Genomic DNA, 23350 nt, shown 5'->3' with positions numbered 1-23350 from the left:
ATGCACAAATAACAAATTAACAATTTATAACGACATAGAATCAATAAAACAGAGAAGGTTGAACTATAACCTGACATAAAGATCTGAATCTGGGTGAGATCATTTCAAATGTGAAGAATATATATCTCTTATTTCCTCTAAAGGAAGCAGATCAGCATATTTGATGAACATGATGTTACTTGGATAAAAGTGTCAGCTAAATGCACGTGTTTCAATTTAATAAAGGTTGACAGTATGATCAAAAAGCAGATTATCAAACTCAATAACAACAAGAATAAAAACATGTTTAGAATAAAGAGACAGCAGGAGGACGGGTTCAGAGGGCAGTGAACGATCCCTTTAAGAGATGTTTATCTCTACCTGCTCTGATCCACTGTCACACACACCTTCAGCGGTAATATCTTCACTTCCTCCAGAGTGCTGATGTATGGAAACATCTTCTCAGTGAAAGTGTGTGTGAAGGTGTGTATGTGTGTGTTAGTGTCAGGATCAGAGAACGACAGCTTTCCTCTGTTCCAGTCCAGATTCACTCTGACCCTCTGGAGCTCCTTCTGCAGGCTGAGAGGAGTGGGTGGAGCTGGTGGTGACCGTGCTGAGTATTCACCTTTAGAGAAAACTATTCTCCAGAATCCAGACTTCATGATTCCCTTCCTCTGGAGAGACTCTGCTGACACACCAAGTGCCCAGGATGTACTGTCTGTAACCTGGACATCCCAGCTGTGAGTCCCTGAGTTAAAGCCCTCAGAGCCCAGGACAAGGAGGTGATAATCAAACCTCTCTGGATTATCAGGAAGTTTCTGTCTCCCTCCTTCTCTCACTCTGGTCAGATCTTCAGACAGGAGGAGTAATGGATGAGCAGTGTTTGGGTCCAGGGTGAGAGGAGAGTAGGACACCATGTCCTTCATCTTGCTCCAGATGTTGAAGCTGAGGTTGCCCAGGTGTTTGGCCTGGTCTATCAGAGCTCCTGAGGGCAGCTGTGGAGCCTCCAGCAGGGGGCGCTGCAGCCTCTCCACTGCAGCCTTGTAGCTGTGCAGGAAGGAGACGTCTTCAGCTCTCAGCTCCTCCTCTGTGGCTCTGACTGTGTGTGAAAGAGCTGCTATCTCTCTGCTCACAGCCTCCATCTTCTCCTCCATCATCCTCCTCTTCTGCTCCTCTTCCTCCCTCAGTGCAGCCATCCTGGCCTCCTCTTCCTCTTCTAGAAACTGGTGAAGCTTCTTAAACTGCTCCTTAATCTGCGTCTCTGTGTGTTGAGCCTGGACCTTCATGTGTTCTGCTGTTTGATCAAACTTCACTTTAACTTCTTCAAAGAGCTTCAGTTTCTCCTGAAAGGGCTGCAGAGATTTCTGGAGCTCCTCTCTGAGATCCTGAGCAGCTTCATCCATGGGTGTGATTCTGTGGTTTTTGTGTGTTTTTGAATCTCTGCAGACGAGACACACTGGCTGCTGATGGTCCAGACAGAAGAGTTTGAGTTTCTCAGAGTGCAGACTGCAGAGAGCCTCTGGAGATCTCTGATCCCTCTCCAGTAAGAAGGTCTCACACAGGTTCTTTAAAGCAAAGTTGGGAGGAAGGACATCCTTTGAATGTTTGCTCTTACAGACTGGACACTCCTTTACTTTGTTTCCATCCCACCAGGTCTGCAGACAGGCGTTACAGAAGCTGTGGCAGCAGGACAGGATGACAGGATCTCTAAAGACTTCCTGACAGGCCGGACAGCAGAGATCTTCCTCTAACCTGGAAGCCATGTTGTCTCTGAGTGAAGCTGAAACACAGCAGACAGCAGTATACAGTCAGTCATGGCTCCCCTCCCCCTCCTCTAATGACTTCACTGAAATTCACTTTTGGCGTTTTTCCACTGCAGGACCTAGCACGGCTTAGCACGGTTTAGTTTGGCCTGGCCCGCTTTTTTTTGCTTTTCCACTAGGGGTAGTTCTGGCTCACGGGTACTTTTTTACTTTTTTTCTGGTTCTCGAAAATCGAGGTTCCTACCGAGCCAACAACCGAGCTGAATATGCTAAACTAGTGACGTAAACACTCCCGACTGCTGATTGGTCAGAGAGAATCGTTAAAATCGTTGCGCGAGACAGTCCCCAAGCGTCGCTTAAGCACCATGTTTAAAACAGACGAACTACCGTTAAACAAATCCATAAAGAAATGGCAGCAAAAAAAAACACGCCGTGGTCGTTTGACGAGGTACAGACGTTACTCCATCTCGTTGCGGATGAAAAAATACAGCGGGAGCTCGACGTCGCAACGCGAAACAACGCCTGGACTCGGCAACGGCTGCACGATGGTACATTTTTGCTAACTCTCTGTTCTTTGCTTGAAAGCGTTGTTTCCCTATCTATTGTAAAGCTAATTTCTAACAAACATGCCTATTTTATCCTTACATTTATGTTCGACAACCCATGCTTTTATGGAGCCCCGAAGAGCTACGGTTAGCACAGATAGCATTAGCAAGAGCTATTGTTTGCTAACACCATATGTACCATTGTTTACGTCCAGTTTTCTAGAGTTAAGTAAGAAATATGGCAAAACGACTGGAATTGTGACTTTTTTTAAACTTTAGATCATCGTCAGTAAGTAAAATAAGCAATACCAATGTGTGGAAATGCTCTGTTACAAGTAAAGTAACGTACCGAAAGTAAAAGTAGTAAGAATCACTATTAATGTTGCAGCTAGTAAAATTGTGTGACATCCTAATATATTCTTGTATATTCTTTATTGCAGGGTCGGCGTCATGGGGGGTCATTCGCGGGCCATGCCCCCCCAAATGAGTCTCTGTGCCCCCCCAACTCAGGGTGGGCAAGCCTTGCCACTTTGCAGTTTTTTTTTTTTAATCATATCAGTGAAAACGTTTCCACTAAAGGTTTTTTGTGTGAAATACATCAGAAATAAAGAATACAAATATAAAACACAGCCTGAGGTGTGCTCACTGCTGCTCTCTGATTGGTGTGTTGCTTGACCAATGACCCCCGACCTTTGTTTTGTTATCATTACGTGGCTGTGTGTTTAGATGAGATCCCAGTGGCGATCTGTCCATCTGTTACACTGATTATACAGTAAAGCCATCGAAAATAATATGATATACAGTGCAGTACAAGTAGCCTACTTCTGGGTCTCTGTGTTTCATTCAAGCTCGGCTCTGTGTGTGTGGCACGAGCGCATTTTGAGTGCGCGAGTGGTAACGTGGAATGTTGTTGTTAGCATCTGGTTAGCTAGCTATGCTAACGGATATAAAGAGCTGTTTCTACACCAAGGTGGAGGAGAGTCCTCTCCTGTCAGACTGAGAGGATCGTATAACCTCAGCTCAGTGAGGTAAGGACTCGCTCAGTGTTTAGAATAGATAGTTAACTTTAGTGTAAGTTATCTCAGTGGGTCTCAAGCGGTTTGGTCACCATTTATGTAAACAAATATTTGCGAGGAATACGTTTATATGATCATTATAGTTATTAAAGAATAAGAGAATAAATGAAAAACGGGTATGAAATACTATAGGACAGTAACACAAGAATACAGTTTAAAAGGGGAGTGATTAGTAAAAATATCCATAAAGAAAAAGTAAATCTGTTTACAGTTCTGTTTCATATGGATGCTGCTCTCAGCATCCATAGATCTCTTCATGTTGCTTTCAAAGTGCACCAGATTGATGCTTTTAACTTCAATATTTTAAAAATAATCTTCCCGGGGGAGCATGCCCCCAGACCCTCCTAAAGGAGGTTAGGTCCCCCCCCACCTAAAACATGTTCACATGGATGGGATACTAAATACATTTGCACCATTTATTTGGTGGCCTATGTCCATATGTTTCTGTTTTGGTGGTCGTGCCACAACCGTGCATGCATGCACAAGTCATAGTACGCTATACAATAGCACTACACCCCTGCAATGTGTGTGAAATACACTTATACAGCATGTTTTTTTAAATTGAAGTTGCGTTGGTGTTTGTGTGTTATTGATGACATGTGTGTGCCCCCCCGTGGTAATGATTGCCCCCCCCATTATATTTGTTCTGGAGCAGACCCTTCTTCAATTGTTAAATATTTTTGCACTTTAAACTGGTCTCATAATTATTCATACTTATATTCATTTGGAATTATCCATTTACTTCATGACTGTATATTTGTACATACATATATTTATATTCATTATCAACAGGCTGGACATAATGTAATTCACTTTCACAATCATTGTAAACATCTAGGGCCAGAAACCATCTTTAGTTCATCCTACCGTTGTTTATACTTATATATTTTATTCTTATATCCTTACGTGACCTGTACCTGTCCTGTGTGTTTCATTCTTATTGCTGCTGCTGCTATGACACCTGAATTTCCCTACGGTGATTTAAAAAAAATAAAGTTCGTCTTATTGTCTTCCAGGCAAGAGGAAACAAGGAGAGGAGCACCTCACAGTCCTGAGGGAGATGCAACAGTGCAGATCTGGCCCAGCAGGAGCTGAACCGGGCCCAGCAGGAACGGTTGTATTTATGTTTATAGTTTGCTTTGTTATTTGCACTTGTTTGATGATTAAACTGTACTTTGTAACAAGTATTTTTATCGTGATTTCATCTGTGTTAAAGGTGGGTTAGGTAATTTGGAGAAACCAGCTCGAGTGCGCTAGAATTTGAAAATACAAACCGCCGGAAAAAATCTGCCACTTCCTCACAGAGCCCCTCCTCCAACATACACTAACGCGCACATGACCAATGAGGGCACGAGATAAGTTTGTGCCGAGATGGAAGGCTGACAGGCAGGTAGGCCATCCAGTTACTTTAGCCGGCTCAGATGATTGGTCGTGCATTTTACAGAGCCACGGCTTCCACAGATGACATTTTGTAATGTATTTATTGTCAAAGCACTTCAGATATTCTTTGCTATCGGGATGTTAAGAGCATTCAATGGAATATAACAAAAAGTGTATCTCGAGCCGGTTTCTCAAACTAACCTACTCCACAAAACAGACCTTAATTTATTAGAAAGATTTTCTTTTCATGATCTGTTATTTTCTCAAATGTTCTTATTATGGGGCAGTATACAGGTGCTTGAAATTCAAATATTTACTAAATAGTCAATTCTGATCACTTTTTTTTAAAAAGACAAACACATGTATATACCAGGGTTTCCGTTAGCCGGTAATTACCGGTTTTTAGCTGGTAACATTTATTAAAAACCGGTAAATTCAAAACCTGCCGGTCAAAATGTCTGGTAATAATTAGGGAGGCTCCGATCGATCGGCCGATATTCCACTCTTAATAATTTTGATCGGTGCTCTCTATAGAGGCCGATCAGGAGAGCTGGATCTGATCGATATGGACATGAACGCGAGTGAAGTATAACCGGACGCGAGAGAAGATCAGATCAGCTGCTGAGTCTGACCGAGACACGCAGCTCTGTATAATCACCTGAAGCCCCGCCCTCTGTTAGCGAGCTGCAGGAGCCTGCATGAGAAACTGACGTGCTGTCAGGAGAGGAGAGGGAGGGAGAGAGAGAGAGAGAGAGAGAGAGAGAGAGAGAGAGGAAGGGGAGGGAGAGAGAGAGAGAGAGGGAGGGAGAAGAGGAGGAGAGAGAGGGAGAGAGGAAAAGAGAGGATCCGTTTTCTTCCCGTGTTATTATTCAAATGTGATGTAAACTTTTGAATAATGTACGTTATCTACTACAAGTAGTTTGTTGAATGTAATAATTCTGTTGTTTTGTTGTTTGTGGAATAATTTATTGAAAAATGAATGTGAAATTTTCGATCTGTCACGGCCGTCCACACAGCGGCGTGCAGTTGACGCTTCCCCCATTCACTTTGAATGGGGTGATGTCCACTTTTAGCCCGAAATGCATCGTGGGAAGCGACGTGGAGTGTAGCTGGCGTGGCTCGCTGCAAAAGTTGAGCAATGTTCAACTTTTGACGCCTCGGCGAGGTGTCAGGCCAATCGAATCATATGCCAGTACAAGCTCTAGCCAATCAAACCGCTGCTTGTGTGTCAGGGGCGGGAGATTCATGTGATTGGTTGTTGGTCGAGTTTCAGACACGCCCGCCGGCAAGCGTCAGCGCACGCCGCTGTGTGGACGGGCCGTTACGAATTATAAACTGAAAGCAATATAAAAATGAGCCCCGTGAACTGAGTTTTACTGAAGCATATCTGCTCATAGTCCGGTAATTACCTGCTAACGTAAACTCTGCTACACAAGTCTTATTATTATTATTGAAATATGACCAGTAAGTTTCAAATTTGTCCGGTAAAATAAATTCTGCCCGGACATTTGACCGGCGAGAAAAAATCCTAGCGGAAACCCTGGTATATACATGTTGTATGATTGCCCAAACTCTCCTGTTAGTTTCTTCTGTATTTCGTCTTGCTATACGCAGCCTTTTCCGAAACAAAGTTTGCCTCCTGTAATGTTGTGACATACTCTTTGGTCCGGAGTGTGAATACCCGGAATGTTATATGAGTATGTTATGATGTAGCACAGAGCGTGAATAAAGCACAGTTATACTCGCTGTCTCCTGAGTTGTCTATAATAAAGCAAGATACAAAAGGACAACACTATACCTCCTTGCTGTGATAAAAAGCCACATACCAAGAACCAAGTAAAACGTATCGCTTCCATATCCTCCATTGTTATGGTGTTTTTGTGAGTTGTGTCGCATTGAAGATAACGTCACGGCAGTTTTTTACGCAGCGTCGCTCCGCCCGCCGATAACAGCCGTGTCGCCCCGCCTACACTGCGTCGTTAACTACCCCCGTTACTAACTGTAATGGAAACGCAGCTTAAAGGTCCCATGTCATACTTTTCTGGTTTACCTGTCCCTTGGTGTGTTATGTAGCTTTTTCTGCATGTAAACGGTCTGCAAATTCACAAACCCTCAAAGTGCACCCTATAGCGAGTACACACACACAGTGACGTCACCAATCTAATGGACCAATCCGTGGAGCTCCTCACACACCAGGATCCCTTGCAACACTATCAAACGTAGTGGGGGGACCTTTAGCGTCGAGCATAGAGCTGGGGGGGGGGGGCAGGAGCTCCAACAAGCCGTGTAGGACAGAGAGTGAATACACATACTATACAGAGATGCTGTTTGAGAAACCAATGTGAGTTTGGAACAATGTAAATCTGTTCTACTAGACCTCAACATGGAATTATGATCAGTAGAAATGGCCATGACATGGGACCTTTAAAGTGAGCATGTGGCCTACCAAGGCCAAACTAAACCCTGCTAAGCCGTGCTAGGTCCTGCAGTGGAAAAGCGCCATTTGAGTATTGTTTGGAGTCAGACTCACCTTCAGGGGGTGGAGGGTCCGCAGGTTGAAGCAGCAGTGTTGTAGTTTCCACTTTTTTCTCCTGTCGCTGAACTCAGAGGAAGTTGTTAGTTTGGTCTGAAGGTGAATCTGATCGTCTGTTTTTCAGTCCGTCTGTCTCTCTGCAGTGAGGGAGAATAACACCTCTGCTGAACGCTGTCTCCTCTCATGTAGCTCAGGGAGTGTCTCAGTCCAAAGTGCTGATTTATTGCTTGAATAAAGGTTATAGTGGGTGAGTTAAATTATTAACTAAGATGTTGTTAAAGAGGTGAAGTAGGCTCCCATAGTGCGAAGGTTTCACAAACCAAACTCAAATATCTGTCAAGTATATGGCATCAGTTTAAAACATTGAACTCATTTATCTCTCAGAACCTGTCAACAATCATCAACAAATTATCCTGGACTTCATCTCAATGGCAGATTTCATGATTATGTTATTCATGCTAACACATAATCAGACACACGTAAAGACAACTATTCATTTAGAGAATTAGCTATCGTTATGCTATAGACATTATACGTGCAACAAATTATGTTTAGTTATTAACTATTATTTACTTTCATTATTGGCAGAAATACATGCGTGCACAAACAGGACCTATACACATGCACTAATGGAGTGGTGTCAGATGGGGGTAGTTGGGTTTGGTGCATATGAGGCGAGCGGGCACCTCTCCAGCTACAATAGATTAGATCAAACTTTATTGTCATTGCACAGAGTACAATGAAATGCAGTTTGCATCCAACTAGAAAGGTCACAGTAAAGTGCATGCGGTTAAAATAAATTCACATATCAGATCAATGTTCATAAATGTACAAATATGAATACATGTCTTTTGTTTTTGGTCTGCAGAAGTCACGATACGTATCATCATTACTCTCACAGAGATCATCTACTTTATTTACGCGTCAAGTCGTAGCCATATACCATATACATTGGGACACACATCCCCCCCAATATTCAGATCAAAATGCTTTTTGGACGGGTGTCTGGGAGGAAGTTGGGAGTCTTTTGATTTTTGATTGAGCGGCAAGCAGCTAGTGCGAGTTGTGACTGTAAAACAAAAGGGCAATAAAGTGTTCCTGTTTCTGCTGAAATTGCGTGGCACAGACCTTTTTATGGATTTAAATGCTTTAATATGATTATTGTTATAGTTGTACTTTATTATTAACAGGTTTAAAGTTATCCCATGTGTTAGTGAATTTTGTAATATGTTCCTTTAGAATGGCAGGAAATTAGTATTCAAATTTTGATTTAATTTTTGGTCACCCCCAATGTTGACTCCATGGCTACGGCCCTGCAATTTCAACCCAGTCTCACAAAAGACGTGTAATAACTACGTTGGTCCACAACGTGGGAGAAGGTATAAGGAAAATAAAATAGGCCCCAAAATAGAACCTTGGGGAACTCCACAGGATAAGGGCGCAGAAGAGGATGTAAAGTCACCAAGCCTAACAGAGAAAGATCTCTGGGACAGATAGGACCTGAACCACCAACCCAGTCTCATAAAAAAACGTGTAATAACTACGTTGGTCCACAACTTGGGACGTAGTATTTCTACAAAAACGCCTCTGAAATTGTAGGATCCCTACGTTTTTTTTCACCATTCATTCCAATGGCTAGCATCTGTCACGTGATCTTCAAATTTCTCCCTGCAGAAAAAAAAAACATGCTGAACCTTCGTTTTATTCTCGGTGGAAAATGCCTATTTTAAGGTTAGTTTGGCCATTAAAATGCGTTTTGATGTCATTTGATGGAGAAATATGAGTTGTTATTTCAGATTATGTGTGCAGGGATGTACATGATCTTTAGTTTGCTAGTATTAAGAAGATTACTTCAGGAAATGTGTCCATACAACGTTTCATTGTTACCAAGGTGGTTGCTAGGGACGCTTGCTATCGATATTATTTATGTTTATGTTGTTGTAACTGTTTAATGGTGTTATCTTTATTGCTACCCCTCTCTCCCCGTCAATGTATAGTGTTGGTCCACAGCGCAAACGTATTAGTTAACAAATATCGCGCATCTAAAAATGTGGCAGATACGTTATTTTCCCCTGTGCAATTCTCCATTTACTCAACAATAACACATAATTATCCTTGTGTTATTTATTGTGTGATTAATAAACACAAGTTTGGAGTCCGTCAGGACCGAGGTCGGAGGCAACTCATTTAGTTCTTTAGAGAATTGTACACCCGGAAGTAAGTATTCTCTCCGCTTCGCTTGACAACCCTGTGATAGGTCCTCAAGCTCTGTGATTGGATGTTGAGTGTGCTCCGAGGGTTACACCGAGCGTCGAACAGCACTGAAATGGGATTGAAACCACGGCAAGACTGTCCAAAACTGGATTTGAACGGGTCCACCCGCGTCCCCCCCTCACCCACCCCGTCCCCTCACTGGGAATAGTAGTTTTAAAAGACGTTTCTGATTTTTCCCATAATAAGAAGTTGCCAGTATTAAAACTGTGTACATCCCTGGAGGTTTAGGGGACAGGAAACACTCCAATTGAAAACATATAATTAATAAAAGGGGGGAAAATAGCTTGTGTCCATAATGGGCAGCATAATATATATACCCACATGCCAGCTAAGGTCAGAAGAGCTTTATTTAACAGCTGGTCTTATGTTCGTGAACCCTGTTGTTAATTGATAACATCACATTACATTACATTCATTGATAATCAATCAATCAATCAATCAATGTTTATTTATAGCCCAATTCACAAATGTTACATTTGTCTCAGTGGTCTTCCCAGTGTGTACAGAATATAAGTAGACAATACGACACCTCTGTCCTTAGACCCTCTGTCCTTAGACCCTCACATCGTACAAGGAAAAACTTCCGGAGAAAACCACCGTTTAAAGGGAAAAATGGGAGAAACCTCAGGGATAAGCAACAGAGGAGGGATCCCTCTCCCAGGACGGACAGACGTGCAGTAGATGCCGTGTGTAAATTGATAAGATAATACATTTGCAACATAGGTAGTCCTAAATGTTTGGAAATGCATGTGTGTATAATAAGAAGATGAATCCACGAGGATATCCACCCAGGACCGATGTATCCAGGACCACAGCCACGACTCAAGATCAGGGCTCGCGATCCAGGACACAGGACCGCAGGATCATACCATGACTCCGGATCCCGGCGTATATAGACACCAAAAGAAAGACATTTGGGGAAGCTGGGTTAATGGGAACATGAGAGTACACAGGTATAGACAGAGAGAAGGAAGAAGTAAGATGTCCCCCGACAAACTAAGCCTATATCAGCAAAACTAGGGGATGAATCTAATCAGCCCTAACTATAAGCTTTATCAAAAAGGAAGGTCTTAAGCACACTCTTAAAACGGATAGGGTGTCTGCCGCCCGAACACAAACTGGAAGCTGATTCCACAAATGTGGAGCTTGATAAGAAAAGGCTCTGGCTCCCATTGTACTTTTAGAGACTCTAGGAACAACCAACAACCCTGCATTCTTGGAACGCAATGCCCGAGTAGGACAGTAGGGTATAATGAGTTCTTTAAGGTAAGATGGCGCCTGCCCATTAAGGGCTTTGTAGGCGAGAAGAAGAATTTTAAATTCTATCCTGTGTTCTATAGGGAGCCAGTGTAAGGCAGCCAGAACAGGAGTAATGTGGTCCCTTTTCCTAACTCTGGTTAGTACACGAGCTGCAGCATTTTGAATCAGCTGAAGCGACTTGACTGACTTCTTGATAAGCCTGAAACATGCACTTGTCAAGGTTCAGAGGCAAATATGGCAGAAGCCATCGATCATCTTAAGATAAGATATACTTTATGGATCATAAGTTGGAAACATTTGCGTTACATCAGCATGTGTAACAGTTGTAAATATGCAGTGGTGTTTATTTGTAAATCATTTGGTATAATCACACAAATTCTGTGTTTTATATTTATTGATTGTTCAATACCTGACAAGGTCGGAGATGAAAAACTTGCATTACAAGACATCTATCAATATGTGTATACCTCCACCTTTAAACTGTCATATTCTGCACATTTCTTATAATATCTACATACATCTTATAAGAGTATAATACATATGTATAATATCAGTTAAAATAAGTACTTCAACATAGTTAACATTGCTGGAGGTATACACAAATATTGATAGATGTCTTGTAATGCACTATTGAGGAACCTGCGACCCAAGTTTTTCATTCAATGCATAACTACACCGTAGTTGTGTTTAATATGATATGTCAATAAACCTTAGAAAAAGGGATGTGCAAAATAGTCATTATATACAGTCTTTAATTAACTATTAGTAGAGAATAACGAGTAATGAATATACTTTATAGGGATCCTATTAATATCTAATGATAAAAATAATGAAATTCAATAACATGCTTTAACCACTAGTGTCCCTTTATATCAGCTGTGCACCGTTATGGTGTAAATACAGCCTATCTACCAATTGGATCAAATATAAAAGACAGCCGAATTAGTGTTGATACTGCAAGGAGACGTATTGTGTGAAAATAAATGTAAGATGTTGTTTAATTGCTGATATATTTATGATCCACGTCAAGTTTTCAGTTTTGGCGGCAGTTCCTCATGTTTGTCTAGAACAGTGTTTCTCAAACTTTTTCATACCAAGGACCACTTAACCAATAAAAAAACACTCACGGACCACCTAACTCCACAAATATCCCAAAACACATCGTTTTTATAGAACAGATTATAAATCGCCTGAAAATGGTACAAACAAGTGGCAACATGTGTGACGAAGGTGTTGCCCTGGGCTTTATCGTGCAATATAAAGTAAAACGTAAGCTCGTTCCATTGCGGAGATATTCCCGCGAGAGTGCGGAAAACTTAAATGTATTTATTTATTTCAAATGTGAAATGTTTCCAATATACTCACGGACCACTAGGGGGCGCTCGCGGACCACACTTTGAGAAGCACTGGTCTAGAAGTCTTCTCATCAGGGCTCTATAAATAGAATGAACCACTAGCTGTTGTTCATAGTAGGTTGGCATATTACACTGAAAAACTAGCAAACGTAGGTTAGCATATTAATCTAGCTGGCAAACGAACCTAAAACAACTAAGTTTCTCTAATATTTTGTGATTTGCATTTGATTTCGTCCAGTCAGATCAGGAAACTCCTGGCGTATCCGGCGGACAACACATGACCACTCTGATGCCTTGTCCTAAAAATCCCCAGCAGCAGCTTACAAAGCTGCGATAGACAAAATGCCAAAAACGCCTGTAAGGGGAGGAATGGATGATATACAGTGTATATTTACACATGTTCAATTTGTTTATAAAAATAAAGTTGGATGGAAATACTTAGCAGCCTTTCTTCCCTGAATGATTTGCTCCTATAACATATCATTGTTGATGTTCTGCTCAGAGCCGAAATAAGCATTGTGTTAGACATGGGCGGAGCCTCTCTGATGGTTGACTAATCAGAACAGAGTGGCCGAGCTGACCAATCAGAGCACAGAGGGCTCATAGGAAGGGGGGGGGGCAGGAGCTCCAACAAGCCGTTTAGGACAGAGAGTGAATACACATACTATGAGAAACCAGTGTGAGTTTGGAACATTGAACAATGTAAATCTATTCCAGTATACCTCAACAATGGAAATATGATCAGTAGAAATGGCCATGACATGGGACCTTTAATTCCTGAGAAAGTCAAATAAAACGGTGTGTAAAACTAAACTGCCTAGCCAAAAAAAAGTAACCGCTTTGATTTAAAGGTTTTAAAACACTTTTTATTATATTCCACGCTCTTAACATCCGATAGCAATGAATACATTAAATGCTTTGACAATAAATACATAAAAAAATGTCATCTGTGGAAGCCGTGGCGCTCTAAAAAGCATGACCAATCATCTGAGCCGGCCCGGCTAAAGTAACTGGATAGCCTCGTGTGTGTTGGAGGAGGGGCTCTGTAAGGAAGTAGCAGATTTTTTCCGGTTGTGTATTTTCAAATTCTAGCGCACTCGAGCTGGTTTCTCCAAAATGACCTACCTCACCTTTAACTAGGCCAGTAGGTAAGGACTTTCCACTGGATAATAACTGCACCGATGTATGCTTTAGCCGAATACACGTTTTTTAATCTTAACTGATGCATTTCTTTAATGTTTGTTCTTTTTTATGTAAAATCAAGGTTGTAACTGTTTGCAGTAAAGTTGTGGGGCGCTGAACTGTTCTTTTGATTCTTATGCATTTTGATATAAGCCATTCAAATTTGAAGGAGGGTGAGCCAGCATATTGAGTAACATTCATCATTAACTCCTCCATAAAATATAGTTTATTTAATAATAACACTGAATATGTGAATCATAACAGTGATTGACAGCTGAATGATATGATTGTTAATATCATATTAATTCAAACAAACATCGATGAGACAGTTAATTAATGTACTTATTGCAGCAGTATTTGATACCCCTGCTGGTCTTTTATTTGTTATTGTTCAGTTAAAATTAATTAAAGTGGACCTATCATGCTATATTTGAATAATATAGTGTAGGACCATAAGGCATATTTATACTTTTTATTTTTCAAAATACCAAACAGATCATGCATTTTAGCCATTCCTCATTTCGTTCAATTTTACACCGTCTTTTCATGGGCTGATTCTGTGAGAACAGCACCATCTACAGACCTGGCATATGTACTACAGCGTCTCCAGCGCCTTCGAACGGCAATGTCCGTGGCTGTCTCCTCCTGATTGGTGGAGTTGGCCCAATAGCCGTAGCGCCACTTCTGTGACGTCACAGAAGTGTTTAAATCTGGCTCAGTCTGTATCAGATCCGTTGCAGTCCCTTTTTAAGAGATTTGGGTGTGGAGGAAAATAGAGAGGGTTGTGTTTTCTGACACTTGGTGAGTTCCCTGGAACACCAGGGACACAAATTCATGTCTAAAAGACGTACAAAAGTGCATTTTGCATGATAGGTCACCTTTAAATTATGTCTGCCACCTTATATATCTCTATTAAAGGCTTTACTGATGTGCCACAATAATGTCGCCTAAAGTTATTGAGTTAAAATATCAATATTGTGGCTTTCCAAGTTAAGATTGATTGATATGAGTGCAATTAAATCAGCATATACTTCTGCCAGGGGATGCCACTGTACTGCAGTTGTGCATTCAGCCAACAGAGGGCGCTGTGACACAACCTTTTCAACATTTGGACCATAAAAACAAACACATTTTATATGGAACTGTGAATTTGCAGCTATTGCAACAAAAGCAGTGAAAGTCGGAAATAAGTTTGTAAATATGTTTGAGGTATTTCTCCTTTCTTTGACTCCCCTGACTATTTCTGTCTTGCAAAACTCCCTTCAGGTATGTACATGTAGATATTTGGGATTTTAACTAAATCTGTCACTTAAAAAATATATTTGTTGGCGTATTCTTATTTTAAAGACACATGTTTGTAATATATGATTGCAGATAAATATTTACTATCACCTTTATTTCAATAGAAACATGCAGGACTTAGACAGCCCGTGATTGGTGGAGAGGCTGGTGACGTCACGGCAGCAGTGCAGCCAGTGTGTTTGGAGAATAGGGAAAGTTTGTCCATAGATAGATGATCCGCTGCCAGAGAGACTGAACACAGCTTCATGACTTCAGCTTTGTTTCTGATGGGCTCTAAGGAGGAACACACTACAACCCTTCATCTCTAACTGTACAAACTCCACTGGATATATCACCATCTGCACTGAGGAGGGTCCATGAGGATCACTGTTGTCTCATAGATCAGGTAAACATTTCTCCTCAGAAAGCAGCCAGTCTACCTGCATGTCTGGCTGCAGATTGTGTACGTTTTGTTTCATGTTCACATCATTAATGCTCAGTGGAAGTTGTTGGTGTTATTAAAGCTGAGGAAGCATATGAACAAAGTGTAAACAAAATCAGAGAAATGGAGGAAAATATATATTTTGGTTAAAAAAGTGGGTAAAATAGGAGCCTTTAGTTTGATAATGTAGCCAATTTATCCATATATATAATATATATGTTCTATGTGTAGCCTTTACACTGTTTTATATTTGTCATATGCAGCTCAATGCATTAAAAAAAGGATATTTAATGCAGTGTACTTTTCATAGTGCTTCTATGGCTTTGGATACAGCATGATCAGCCAATTAGGAAATCATTAATGAAATGATAATAATGTATATATTATCAAAGCTGGATATGTAGTAGTTATTCCATGTTGTTGTTTAATGCTTGTTATTGGGCTGAACAAAACAGCACTCAGCCTATAGCTTAAGGGGGTTTAGTCCCCTCGGTTATTGTTAAACTGGACACACACACACACACACACACACACACACACACACACACACACACACACACACACACACACACACACACACACACACACACACACACACACACACACACACACACACACACACCACACACACACACAGCAAATTTGAAATCTAAAATTCAACACCCATGTAGTTAATTTTAACACTATGAAATAGTTTATATTGAAACCACCAGCAAAGTGTTAAATTAACACTTTCCAAAGTGTTGACAATATAACACTATCACAGTGTTACTATACCAACACTAAGAGTGTAAGATGTGAACACCAACACTGAACACCAACGCCAATAACAACACTAACAGTGTTGGCTGCATCTTCAATTCAACACTGTTTTGGTGTAGAGTAACACTACAGTAGTGATACATCTTCTCCCATCTAACACCTTTAAGAGTTAAACATGTACACTAATAGTGTTGCAATTCAACACTGTCCTGGTGTAGAGTAACACTACAGTAGTGATACATCTTCTTCCATCTAACACCTTTAAGAGTTAAACATGTACACTGAGCTAGTGTTGAATGCACATTATACTGGTGTTGCATTTTGCATTAGCCTCAACACCTCTGGGAGTTCAAAATGAACACTAATCTAGTGTCAATGTTGGGTATTGGTATTATGATGTACAACAAACTGGTGTTAAAAGTTACAATGACCAATAAATCATTCCAGATAACATATATGCCAAGTGCTTTATTTGAATGGTGGCATGTCTCTTAAGACTGACAAATGTTCACAATGCACAAATTCTCACAATATGCAATTCAACAAATAAAAAAAATAACCCTCTTTGACAGGGGATGTCCGAAAAGGTTGTTTGTTGCCTGCCGTGCCAGGCAACAAACAACCTTTTTGGACCTCACACACCCATGGGGTGGGGGGATAAATACAAATTACAGCACATAGCTGTCTAAGACAATATAAAAAAGGGTGTCATTGGTACTTGCAGACATTTGCAGATAAAAAGGCTTATGAAATTGCAGTGCATCAGGTTTGATGACTGAAAGACTATCCTGCTTAACAACATTAAAGGCATGAAAACGCTCAACAAATAAACTTTCCATGTCTCTTAAGACTGACAAATTCTCACAATATGCAATTCAACCAACATTCAATATTGTTCAACAGCAAAAATGTATATGTACAAAAATAAAAAATAACCCTCTATGGCAGTGGAGGTCCGTGGAGGTCCGAAAAGGTCATTTGTTGCCTGCCGTGCCAGGCAACAAATGACCTTTTGATCCATGTCAGAATCACCAACATGTAAAATGTCTTCCCTGAGAATAACAGCTTGTTGGACTGGTGATTAAGGATTATTGCTTGAAACGACCCCATCCTTATCATGGTATTTCTTCAAGTGTTTTTTAAAACCTAAAAACTTTTGAACTGCAATGAGCAGCCATCCTGAGCGCATATCAAATAAAAATGTTTTCCTGGATACAAGCCATGAACAAGCTTAATGTGCCGAGTTAAGGATCCAGGCGTATCAAGCAATAATCTGCATATGTAACACTTATACATTACTCACAAACTTAGTTCTCAGTTCCTTGACCTTGGGGCTCTCACTGGTGGCGTCAACGTCTATGTTATAGACAGTTGTTTGCAGAAATGTGTACATGCTTTTGAGTGCTGGATCATAGCTAGTGCCTAAGACAAAGTGAAGCTTAAAAGTTCATCAATTGCTGCTAAGGAAGTGGTAGCCTCACAGGGGGATGAGCTTCTTGTCAATCAGAATGAAGAAGTTGCCGACAGCCTCCTTGCTGGTCCCTGAAGCAAGAAGATATGGCTGGCTCGTGTCCATATGGCTCTGAAGGTGCTCATCCAGACTCCGACAGGACTGAAGGACAAGGCAAGCAACATTTTAATTTTACATGGCTAACTATGCGCATGTGTGTGTTTTAGGAATAGTTTATATTTGCACTAGCCTAGTCCTACTTTATCACAGTGACAGCTCTCTGTAGTAGTTCTGGTGGCTAGATCTAACATTCTTAAACCTGCCACATACCTTGTGAAATACGACCAGATGGTCAATGGCCTGAGCTACACTGATCTTCTGGGTTTCTTCCTTCCCGCAGGCTGGGGTGACAGGAGGTGCAGAAGGAGGAGGATGGATGCCATATCACTGTCCCACTCTGTAAGAAAAGAGAACAATGATCAACTTCTTTTTTTTTTTTTTTACCAATCTGTATAATGTCCAACAGTTCATAGTGCATGTACAAGCAAAATACAAGACATGAAGTCTCACAACACAATAAAGTATGGAAAAAGTGAAGTGGCCTGAATACTTTCCAAACCCACTGTACCCTGGCATTCTCCAACTGTGTGGTCATACACTCCCTCCAGCCTCACATAGACAATTTACAATAGGCAATATGACATGATATGACAATGCAGTTCCTAAAACCATACCTGGTGATTCCAGTGATGGTTCATCAGCCCTTTGGTTCTTGGCAGACAACAACAAGCGCTTCAGCAAGGGTGTGGAAGTCAGCATTTCTGCCTGTTGGATGACCTTTGCTTTGAAGGAGGTTGGCCACTTTTCCAGTAGTTTGGATGGAGTTTCTGACCCAAAGAGGAGACTGAAGTCTTGGAGAATCTAAAAACACATATACAGCACAAACGCAAGAACCACCATCAGGTTTTCAATGTACTACTAATGCCAATTTCACAGATTTAGATCATCTCCATTTAACTGAAGGTTGCTTAAAACATCTATCAAAATAACATTCATAATAAGCAAAAGTAGGAGTAATAAAATATTACCAATCCTTTAGTGTCCAGCAGGCGCGGGAATACTGAAAGGACAGTGGAGGATCTCTCAGGATCGTGGACAAGGCGCTGTCTATATTCCAGTGTGTCTCTCATCTTCTTCATGATGACTTCTCTGTTGTTTGTATGATTCATCACAGATATGAGTTCTTGAAATCTCTGCTCATCTGGATGATCATCACAGTGGCCTATCTCTCTCCTTAGCATGGGGCCTCCATTCTCTTCTATTCTGGAATCCTTGGACCTCACAGGAAGTCGCGTTGCTCTCTGAACGGACTTCAGTCGCCACGCTAGAAACCCACCGCCTTTCTGCCCGTCATAAAAATGCTCCTGACCGAAAAAAACAAAATTGAAAATTCACCCATTGACAAACATTCACATAACCAATGGCGGCAGCTGCCATGCAAGGTGCAGGCCTGCTCATTGGGAGCAATTCGGGGTTCAGTGTCTTGCCTAAGGACACTTTGACATGTGGACAGGAGGAGACGGGATTTGAACCACCAACCCTGCAGTCATTGGACTATGCACTACCTCCTGAGCCACAGCCGCCCAAATGAATTAAACTACCCTACAGTATGTATACAACTACAGGAATTCTTAAATGCAGTAGCATGTTATAGAAATCCCACAGCATTCAAGGAACCATGTAAGCCAGGGGTGTCAATCTCAATTTCATCACGGGCCACATCAGCATTATGGTTGCACTCAAAGGGCAGGTTGTAACTTTAAGACTATATAAAATGATGTATTATACATTACATTATTGCCTCTGCATTGGATTATTATCAGATAGGGTATAAACTTCAGAATTAACTACGTCTGAATGTAGAAGTTAAGGCAAATAATTGCAAATCTCTTCAATGAGAATGTCACAAAATAATTTTAAAAGAAAAACCAAATTCTGGAAAAAAAAGTCAAAATCAAAAAAAGAAGTGACATTTTTTTTTAAAAAAAGGAGGTGAAATAAAAAAAGAAACATTTAAAAAAAAGTCAAACTCTGAAAAAAAAAAAAATTGAGATGCATTATGGGACATGTAGTTTATGGGCAACGTGCTTCTGTAAATCATCATGTAACCATATAATAAACATATCATTCTTTGCAAGCTCTTTGCTGGGGCCACAGAAAATGAAGTCACGGGCCGGATTTGGCCACACGAGCCTTGAGTTTGATACCTCTGATGTAAGCCATCTAAAACAGTCTACTTTGATCATAATCAAGAATAACTCACATAGCCTGTCTTCCCATGTGGATCTTGGAGCGAGGGAAACAGGGTAACAATCCCCAGTGCATACTTCTCTTTGGTCAGTCGCAGAGGGATTCTCCTGTAGAGCAAAAACAGTCATTATCAACATTTAATTCATTTAAGTCTAAGAGACTCAGTTTAAGAACATATAAACTTAATGAACTCAATTTATGTAGAAATACAATTGCACCAACTTCATCCACACTTAGCCTATACATACATGACACATTCATGCAAAGCTATAACAAATTAGAATCTTACCCCTCACTCTGCACCATGTCTGCAACTAGAATGTTCACCATCACTTTTCTTGTGGCAGGACTAATTGTTCCTTTTTCCTCATACTCCTTCAGCACATCACTTCCTCCTGGTTTGGTCAGCAGAACCTGTTTTATCAGCTTAAAACAAAACACAACAAAAATGACACCCGTTAAGTAAGCAGTAGGGATGCTCCGATCGCCAATTTCGGGGCCGATCGTCGGAATCAGTATCGGCCGATACCGATCGCGTGGGCGGGGCCTAAATGGAAGATTTAAACATCACTTTAAATCTTCCATTTAAAGTGATGTTTAAACCCAGTTAATGGGGCTCATTCACTGGAGCTTCCACAAACAACAATCAACTTAATTATTACATTCAAATGATGTACATTATTCAAGTTTACATTCACGTGGAGAATAACACGGGAGAAATGAGCGGAAGCGCTCTCTTTTCCTCTCTCCCTCCCCCTCTCTCTCTTTCCTGACAGCCTGTCAGTATCTCATGCAGCTCACTGATCTAGTAATGAGTGACCCGACAGTGAAGAATAAATATATTTATAATAACTAGTTTAGCTTGTTCCAGAGGTAGATAAAATAGCTAAGTGTGTTAGGTCTAACTCTTGTGTGTTTTGCTCCGCTCAACGGTCCGGCGGGCGGAGCTGCAGGATTTCTGCTTCACACACATTGCATACCGCTATTTTACTGTCTTTTTCGGACACCTTAAAATAATGCCAGACCGGTGAAGCCATTTTGGCGAGCTTGTTTTGCCACGCACAGAGAAAAGTGTCATGTATTTTACCTCATGCGATCGGCTCTCACGATCGGCATGTTTAGAGAGCACCGATCGATCGGTAGAGAGTGAGTATCGGCCGATATCGATCGGTGACCGATCGATCGGAGCATCCCTAGTAAGCAGTATAGGTTTATGAGCAATCTACTGGTACAGACACACGGATGGACAGACGTCACTAAACTGTAAAACAATGGTGTACATGACATATTGAATATGCACTCACATCTTTGGCTTGTGGACCCTGCAAAGCCTCCTCCTCTTTTCTGAAGCGTTTCAGAGTGCCACTGTAGAAATCGATTTCACTGCTGCCTTTCGAAGTGACTGAAATAGTATCTGTGCCTGAAGCGGGGGATGAGGATGGCTCTGTAAAATAATGTCATAACACAAGAGATATTAAATATGAATATTGAAATTATATGGTCTTCCTTTGTCATGTCTTTATGTAATCTACTGGTGAAGTGTTCTCAAAAATACAACAAACCCACTGAAAACCTCCATTGCAAGTATGAGTCCCAAAGTCCTTGTCCACAAGAGCGCACTCTACGTGGGACCAATACTTAAGACAGCAATGGTGTTTTTTAGTCTAGCAAAAGCTTAAGAACAAGGCTTTCAACAAGAACCCCAAGTAAGTACACAATTATGTATTTTCACCAAATCAGTGGAGTATGCACATTTGATTCCTATAAACAATACTTTACCTTTTAAGATAGTATTGTTTATAGCAATGAAATGTGTGGTGTGCTTGACACTTGCATGGGGATAATTAGCATACAATACAATTGAGAAATGTAAAATCGACCCTTTTCTCAGCAGCCATGTTGACATGCAGCGTAAACAGAGATGTAATTTAGGATGTAGGCAGGCCAGGGCCCTGATAATATGCTGTCTCACTGGAATGGCTGTGACACACTAAATAGATCGGGCCAAAATTCATTTGATCTATTACACCTGTGTTTACCCTGCTATGACGTCAACATAGCTGCTGAGGAAAGGGTTTATTGTCGTCACTCACCACCACTGTCATTCAGTTCATCTTTGATGACAAAGCATATTCCACTGGTAGTGAGTAGATCTGGAAATGCGTAGTCGTCCACTTCTGTGCCAGTCTCATCCTCCACTGATAAGATGCTGTCCACATGGATGGAAAACCTCTCTTTCACTAAAAGGATTGAAGACCAAATATAAGCAGAAGCGCCACACACACACACACACACACACACACACACACACACACACACACACACACACACACACACACACACACACACACACACACACACACACACACACACACACACACACACACACACACACACACACACACACACACACACACACACACACACACACACACACACACACACAGCCTCAACAGTGCATCATGTCCATCTAATGTAACAGTAGGTTAATGAGGGTGGATCGCAAAATTCCCCTCTGTGGGACTAATAAAGGTATTCCGATTCTGAAGTGGTTTACTTGCCTTCAGTGATGAAGATGTCAAAACAAGCTTCTGGAATTTTGATGTACTTCTTTTGGTTTCGGTATTGCACTTTCACTATCATCTTCAGCTGAAGAGAAGAGCAAGAGCCCTATATGGGTACAATGGAGAAACACAACATTTGTTATTCCACAAGTTATTATGATGCATCACAACTTCCCCTTCTTAAGCAAGCAAATACTCCAATTGTGTAAGGGTGGCATAATATAAATTGGAACTGTCTTTAGATAAAGAAATTCTACTTTATGCTCCGTTCTTTTATTTTTGTATCTTTAAGCTGAGGCTTCTATCTGTGCATGACAAACGTTTCGGGACCAAATTAAGCACCGTGTTGGTGTGTTGCAACCCAGTCTCAAGGCATTTCGTGTTATAGTAAAAAAAGACACGATTTCCCCATTTTTTTCGTGTCACACAGAACGACTTTAAAAGCAATGTAAATAATAACATATTAGAAGGAAAAAGAGATTTTAAAAACAAATACAGATTTCAGTATTCTGACACAGAACAATATTTAGAAGCAATGCATTTGTATTGGTAATATGTTTCGTGCGGCGCCAGATTACAAGGAAAAAAAGATGACAAAAAATACAGATTTCAGTATTCTGAGCCATTTCTTTTCCTCCGACATTATACCATTTAAAATAAAAGGGTTAGGCTAAGGGTAAGATATTGAGTAAGAATATGTTTTTATGAACCACACAGCTTCTGGTCTTCCAAGAAAAGAAAAATCGTTCTGTGTGCCACAAAACAAATGCGAAAATCGTGTTTGTGAACACAAATCAATAGATTAAATGTATGCCGTGAGACTGGGTTGCAAATATTCTTAGCAAGATAGTTAACATTATTAGCTACCACAAACAACTACAATTATGTTCAAGGGAAATTAACTAATGTTAGCTAACTGGGGAACAAATTCAATTACATGTAACGTTATCTAGATAACTCACTGCATGCAGTCTGTTGTCGAGGCCACACAAGATGGCTGCTTCCGCACGGAGCAGAAGAACACGTGCTAGAAAGGAAAAGGAGCCAATTAGCCAACAACTTTATTACTGTACTACATACACTTAAATAATTTCACTTGGGGAACAAATTCAATGAAACGTAGATAACGTACAGTCACGCGGTCTGTCGAGACCACACGGTCGAAACCCGCGGGGACTGATGGCTGCTTAGGTG

General features: G+C 40.9%; 2 protein-coding genes across 2 annotated transcripts; both read right to left on the bottom strand.

Moving 5' to 3' along the window:
- Positions 1–7459, bottom strand: LOC117457397 (nuclear factor 7, brain-like). Its single transcript, XM_034097466.2, has 2 exons — positions 7274–7459; positions 1–1759 (listed from the first exon to the last, which is right to left on the bottom strand). Exon 2 carries the CDS (start codon positions 1740–1742, stop codon positions 357–359), a length of 1386 nt encoding a protein of 461 aa, XP_033953357.1. The 5' UTR covers positions 1743–1759; positions 7274–7459; the 3' UTR covers positions 1–356.
- A 10188-nt stretch (positions 7460–17647) lies between these two features.
- Positions 17648–23350, bottom strand: LOC139434994 (uncharacterized). The gene is made up of 10 exons (XM_071205277.1): positions 23289–23350; positions 23119–23183; positions 22154–22262; positions 21686–21832; positions 20897–21036; positions 19882–20018; positions 19606–19699; positions 18371–18706; positions 18017–18203; positions 17648–17739 (listed from the first exon to the last, which is right to left on the bottom strand). The coding sequence occupies exons 3-10, from the start codon at positions 22233–22235 to the stop codon at positions 17648–17650; spliced, it is 1215 nt and encodes a 404-aa protein (XP_071061378.1). The 5' UTR covers positions 22236–22262; positions 23119–23183; positions 23289–23350.

The sequence above is a fragment of the Pseudochaenichthys georgianus genome, chromosome 13 (assembly GCF_902827115.2).
Source record: "Pseudochaenichthys georgianus chromosome 13, fPseGeo1.2, whole genome shotgun sequence".
Lineage (NCBI taxonomy): Eukaryota > Metazoa > Chordata > Actinopteri > Perciformes > Channichthyidae > Pseudochaenichthys > Pseudochaenichthys georgianus.
The sequence above is the reverse complement of the archived record's forward strand: the minus strand, read 5'-3'. Positions and strand labels throughout refer to the sequence as shown.